This window comes from Otolemur garnettii, unplaced genomic scaffold (genome assembly GCF_000181295.1).
Source record: "Otolemur garnettii isolate 467f Iridium unplaced genomic scaffold, OtoGar3 scaffold00003, whole genome shotgun sequence".
In the NCBI taxonomy this organism is placed as follows: Eukaryota; Metazoa; Chordata; class Mammalia; order Primates; family Galagidae; genus Otolemur; species Otolemur garnettii.
In genome coordinates this window covers 25,973,698-25,979,957 of record NW_003852398.1, presented here as the reverse complement: position 1 = coordinate 25,979,957, position 6,260 = coordinate 25,973,698, and the positions used below count along the sequence as shown (strand labels likewise).

Below are 6,260 nucleotides of genomic sequence, written 5' to 3'. Positions count from 1 at the left end.
AAAAAAAAAAAAAAAAGAAAAAAAAAGAAAGAAAGAAACCTGCTAGTTTTTGGTAGAGTCTGTTGGAGTGCTTCTGGTAGTGTATGCTTTTGAGCACATGCAGTGACCCCCCCTGTGCAATCCGATCCCATCACTCTCCTTTAGGGACTTCCTAACAGGATAAGATCAACTACACTCTCACTTTACAGCTCCTGTATACCTGGCTCCTGCCTGGATCTCTGCTTCCCTGTGGCCACTCCTTGCACCACTCTACATCCCTGTGATTTCCAGATTCTTGAGGTATCTCAAATACTCTATGCTCTAAACGGAGCCTTGGGCCTTGCATATGTTGTTCCCTCTGCCAGAAGTACTATTCCCCATCCTTCCACTCACTTCACCCACCTCTCTCTTCCTGTCCCAGCTAAGAGGCCACCTGTCCAAGCCTGGGTTGGGAGACCTCTGGACTGGGTCCTGCTGGGTGATCATTGTCTCTTTATGTGTCCGTGAAGGAATGAATGAATGACTGAACAAACGCAGTCCAGTGGGGGCTACTGAACTCCAATCTCAAAACACAAGAAGTGGTGCTAAGATGAAACACAGCAATGTACTGTAGGAGCTCCAGGGAGGGGGAGAGGATGCTGGGGAGGTTGTGGGGAGGCTCCCAGAACTAAGTAGCTCCATGCCTACTTAGCCAGGCCCAGGGCTCTAGTAAAGGTGTTCTTAGCAGTGTCTTCTCTCCTAACATCAGCTTCCTCCTTCCCAAACCCCCCTTGCACCCCGCCAGGATCCCTATTGCCCTCCTGCCACCCCCACCCTGATGCTCACCTACCACCCGGAAGACCATGGCAGCAGAGCGGGTGCCCTGCGCATTCGTGGCTTTGCAGGAGTAGTTGCCGGCATGTTGGAAGTTTACTTGATCAAGGTTGAGGGTGAGGACCTTTTGGTAATGGTTATCCTGAAAGTCCGATTGTTGAGGGATGGCAAGCTATAGGGACAAGGAATAGAGATGGTATATCAAGGTTGTTTCGGGGTTAGAAAGATCTGGGCTCAAATTCTCAGATTTAAGGCTTACTATGTGCTGGTCCTTGGGCAAGGGACTGGACTCTGAGGTGCAGTTTCTTAATTTGTAAAATGGGACTAATACTGGCTCCCTGCCCTTGAGTATGAAGTGAGGAGTAAATGAGATATGGATGCAATGGCCTAGGGCTGTCCTGACACACTGTTGGTGCAGGGGGAGGGGTTTTAGAAGCGGACTAGCATGATCTCCTCCTGGGAATACAACCTGCTCCTCCCTCTCTCCTAAAGTGTTTTTGAAATAGCCTTTATATTCCTGGGCTTCAAAGGTGGCCTAGGAACACCTTATTAAATCCGAAGTGAGCTCTCCTCTGGCTCTTGTCTAAAGGCTGGGGCAAAGGTCAAGGAGGTAGAGTACCACCTGCTCCCACCCACTTTCATAAGGTTCAGCAGCATAAGCCTGAGTCGTGTTTCAGCTATTCCTGCCAGTGGGATCTTGGGGGAGTCTGCACCCCCTTTGGGCCTGGGCGGTGCCCTCAGCCCAGTCAGACAGTTTGGACTGGGGCTGGGGGCTGCACCCTGAAGGGCCTGGTGTGCTGGGAAGATGGGCAGAGTTCATCTTGCTGTCTCCCCAGGGACTGACCTTGGTGCCATTGTGTTGGAGGAAGACATCAAAGTCAACGTCAACATTGCTGGCTGAGCACACAATCTGGGCAGCCTCCCCTTGGATCCGCACCAGCTCTGCAGGCTCCAGTGTCAAGGATGGTGGCCCTGGGATGACTGAGGCCAGGGGAGAGCCCCTTGAACACCTTGGCCGGAGCTAGCACTCTGCTCCCTGCCACAGGCCAGGGTTCCCTCATGGCCCCTCCCTCATCTGGGGAGGCAGCCTTAGTGCCTCCTTTCCCCCATAGCATGTCCTTTCTCCTACAGAGACCTTGGAAGGCCCCTTTAACCCGTCATCTCTTCCCCTCCCCAGTCCTCCTGTTCTCACTCTGGACTGCTACAGTAGCTACCTCAAAGTCCTCCCTGCATCCCCTCTGCCCACCCTCCCAACCTAGAGTCCTCACTGCAGCTAAAGTGATCTTAAAAATATAATCTGGATCAAGCCTCTCTCCTGCGTAAACATCAGTGATTTCCTGTCACCCAGAATAAAAGCTAAGGTCCTTCCCCCACCCCTGACCTATTACTGACCAGCCCATCCTTTGTTTGCTGCTACACTGGCCTCCTTTCCCCTGTGGGGCCCTTGCGCTCACCCCTCCCTCCTGGAAGGCTTTTCCTCCTGTTCTTTGAAGGGGTGGCTATTCTCATCCTCCAGAGCTTTAGCTCCAAAATTCCTCTGAGAGATCTTCTGTGACCAGCTTAGCCGAATTAGCCTTAATGGCACCACCTCTCTTTCCTGACATCCCCACCCCAGCTTTCCCCAGCTTGCTTTCTTGTTCATCACAACTTGTGTTGCTTTTTTTCTAGTCTTACTCTCCAGGAGGATGTCAAATCCATCATGGCACAGGGCCTGACACACAGTAGGCACTGAATTAATGTTTATGGCTGTTGCTGCTCTTGAAAGTTGATCTAATCCAGTTTCCCAAGGCCAAGAGAGATGGACGGACTCAAGATCACTGGGGGAGTCAGGGCAGAACTAGGGCCTGGGACTCTTGGCTCTCAGTCAGCCCAGGGCTCTGCAGGGGAAAGTGCTGGGAAAGCATCCTAATGGCTTCCTCTGCCTGCCCAGCTGGGGTCCTCTGACCTCCTGGACAGATTTAAAATGGAATCAGGTCTTAGGGGATTGGACCAGCCAGGCCACTCTGCCCTTGCCCTTAGATACTGTCCCAAGCCCAGGGCCCTGTTACTTTCTTTCACTAGTCCTCGCAGAAACCAGATTCCTGCCTGCCATCTCTGCAGGGGAGACCCCACGGTCTCCTCTACCACCACTGGGCCACTGCCAGAGCCACCCTGTGCACCTCGGCTGCCTCCCCGTCTCTTGGCTCAGCACTTCTTTTCAGGTGCCCAATGCCCAGCCCTAGGCTGTCCCCAAAGGGGATCTCCATGTCTGAGGGTGTGAGAGCATGTCCGCCTTTCTTCTGTGCCTGGAGTGGGCAGAGCTGCTGTCCTTGCCCTACCGCTTGTACATGCTGTGTCCTCTGCTGAGGCAGATCTCTGAGTAGCCACCTCCTTCACACCACTCACATTTTAGCCTGAATAAAACATCTGCCTCTCACCAAGGTTCCTCCACCCCACACTTCAGTTGCCCTGGTTAATGTCTTTCCCAGCATGTCTAATGGTCTTGCATGACCACTGAGTCGCTTGCTTGAGTGTGGTCTGCTTCCCCTCCTGTCTTGCCCCACGGATAGTTGTAGATCAATTGGAGGGAAGAAGTGAAAGGAGGGCATCCTGCTCCCTCCCTGCAGTCCGGTTGCCAGCCACCACCCGCATGGCTGCCTGCTCTCTGCCCCTGCCCTCCAGCCCCCAACTCCCTTGCCCCGCACACCTTTCAACACATTGAGCTGGATGCCCAGGGATGTCACCTTCCTGCCGTCCACCAGGGCACTGCATTGGTAGTGGTCGTTCTCAATGTACTTGGCCTTGTGGATGGTGAAGCCATTCCAGAGTGAGAAGGAGTAGTTGGTTTGGCGCCTGGGGTTCCGGCCCCGCGTACGCACCAGCGAGACGTTCTTCCCCAGTGCCGGGTCAGTGATCAGGCAGGGTAGCAGTGCATCCTGGTCCTCAAACACCGTCACCTCCTCCGCTAACAAGTTCCAGGGCCGTTGAGGGTCTGGGGTAGGGGGGCCACAAGGTTACAGCTGCCCTTCCTTCCCTGGATACTGGTGACTGAGAAGCTCAGAGAGGCTGATCATTCCCCCAGGGTCACTCCATCCCAGGGCAGTGCCAAGGGTGCTGCAGAGGGAGGTGCTCTGGAGTCACATGCACCTGGGTTCCAGTCTAGTCCCACCCCCCTGATGCTGGGTGACCTCTCCAATACCTGATGCTGCTGGGCAACCTCCCCGAGTCTCTGGAAAATGAGCATAACAGAACCCACCTCACAGGTTTGCTCTGAGGACAAAATGTGAGGAGCACTGTCACAGGTCCTTGGGGGTGGTCTTCACTGAGTAAGTGTAGAGCTGGCTTGTCAGGATTGTGACTGTTAGGGCCCAGCTCTCCTACCCCATTGCAGCGGGGCCCAGGAGGATGCACAGAGTCCTCACCTTTGACGTAGAGGTGGATGGTGGCACTGCCTCCCAAGGGGTCTCCAGGCTCCCTGCAGTGATAGGTGCCCGTGTTTTTGAAGGTGGCATTGTTTGTGGTCAGGACACTGCTGGGGGCATCAGGGTCCAGGGTCCAGTGGGGTGAGAGGGGGCCATCCCATTCCACGCTGCCATTGCCCATACATCGCAGTGTCACCGTTGTACCTGGCTTCACCACTAGCTCAGGACCGCTGGGCTCTATCACTGGGACCCCTTGACCTGGTGAAGGAGGGATGACAGGTAGAAGTGAGACCTAGTGTGACCTGCCCCTACCCATACTAAACCCTAACTCTGAGATGAATGGTGCTGGTGCTGGGGGTCACCCTGAACAAGTCTCTGGCCCTCTGGTCATTTGCTCTACTCACGACCCCAAACCTGCTCAGGGATGGACAGACATGCCCCTCTGAGACAGGGGGCTAGGAGCTTGCTTGGCTTCTGTCCCATGGGGTCCCCCACCTCCTCTCTCATCCTCCCTCCTGTGATCACATTGTTCTGTTGTTTCTCCCCCAGGAGTGGATTCCTCCAACCTGGGTGCAAAGTTGGCTGTATCCCTTGAACTGAGCCAAAGGCCTGGCTCAAAGCAGGGCTCAAACTAGCAAACGTAGAAACAAATGAAGGGAACATTGATGGCCAAGTCCTCTGACTTAATGCATGCTGAAAGAATAAAAGGGGTATAGGATTTTAACTCAGTAGCATTAGAGAGATTCCAAGAGTGCCCTGTTGTACCCGCTTCCTACATTGGATATCTGGTCTGTAGCACAGTGGAATGGTTCAGAAGAACTGTGCCTCAGTTTCCCTGCCTATAAAATAGAGACAAGAATTGTACCCACTCACCGATATGTTAGAAAGTTTAAATGCATGGGAAGTCTTTAGAGCATCACCTTATCGCCAAATAGGTTAGGGTTAGCCGTTATGTTTATTACCTCATCTACTCCCAGCAACTTGCCCCTGCACCCGCATACGGCTGCACTTACTAGGGAGCCAATCTCTTTAAAGGAATATTTTCTTGAAGGCAAAAAGAGAACTTGAACCTCCTACCAGGCCCTCCGGGAAGAAGGCCCTTTGACTCTGCAGCGTCAGCATTTTTCCAGGCCTCAAAATAGAGGCAAAGGGAGGGAAGTGAGAGCTGACTCAAGCCTCAGAGGGTCTGCCAGGCACTCCCTGGCCTGTGTGGGCGGAAACACACTGCTGTGGCCAGGGTCGGCCTGGTTTCCGCTCAGCCTGCAGCCCTTCTGCCTGGGATGTTGCCACTTCTGCTTCCAGCCTTCCTGGAGGTGGCTCCCTATCCAGGCGCCAGAGAGCCCAGGAGAGGGGGTGCCACCTGCTGGGTGATGGGATGCCCAGTGCTGGGAGGCCTGGCTCTGCCTCTGACCCACTGACTGACCTTAGCCAGTCCGTCTCCTCTGCTTTGTTCCTGGTGATGGGGGCACAGGGACAGACCAGCCCCAAAGGCTTCCTATGAATTCAGTGCTTCTCCGTTGTTCTCTACAATAGCTCCTTAAGTGGGAATTTTCCCCGTTAGCTGCCCACCCCCAAGGAGGAGGAAGCTAATTGGGAGGATTTCCTCTCTCACATGCTTTCTGGATAGCTTAATTCTTTTTTTTTTTTTTTAATTTTGCACCCATCAGAAATGTGCAATCTCTCTGCCCCAGCTTCTGATCAGCAGAGGAGATTGAGGACCTAAAACCACCAAGGCCCACACCTTTTATGCAGCTCAGCCTCCAGACAGAGGGACAAGTACCATTTCTAGCATCCTTTCAGCAAATCACAACAGAGCCGGTGCTGTCTTATCACTGCTGCAGCAATCCAGGGCCCCCAGGCTGGGGTTTTATTGCAGGAAACAGCTTGCAGTGTGGCTCACACCAACTTGGGTTTGGAACATGGTTCTTGCCCTACCCACTGGGTGGGTTGCTTAACCTCTGTGAGCCTTAGGCGGCTCTATGGTCTGATGGGAAGTCTGCTGAGGATGCAGTGAGATGCTGTGCAGAACTGCTCCTGCCCTGGGCTGCTGCTTCATTTGTGGCATTT

At 53.7% G+C, this 6,260-nt stretch overlaps 1 protein-coding gene across 1 annotated transcript in view; it reads right to left on the bottom strand.

Moving 5' to 3' along the window:
• The window catches only part of CSF1R (colony stimulating factor 1 receptor), a 30,898-nt gene that overhangs the window by 21,559 nt on the left and 3,079 nt on the right, over positions 1-6,260 (bottom strand). The window contains exons 2-5 of the mRNA XM_003782045.3: positions 4,194-4,451; positions 3,479-3,763; positions 1,637-1,773; positions 805-964 (exon numbers count right to left, since the gene is read on the bottom strand). Coding sequence (XP_003782093.1) covers positions 805-964; positions 1,637-1,773; positions 3,479-3,763; positions 4,194-4,451 — 840 coding nt within the window. The remainder of the gene's footprint in view (positions 1-804; positions 965-1,636; positions 1,774-3,478; positions 3,764-4,193; positions 4,452-6,260) is intronic.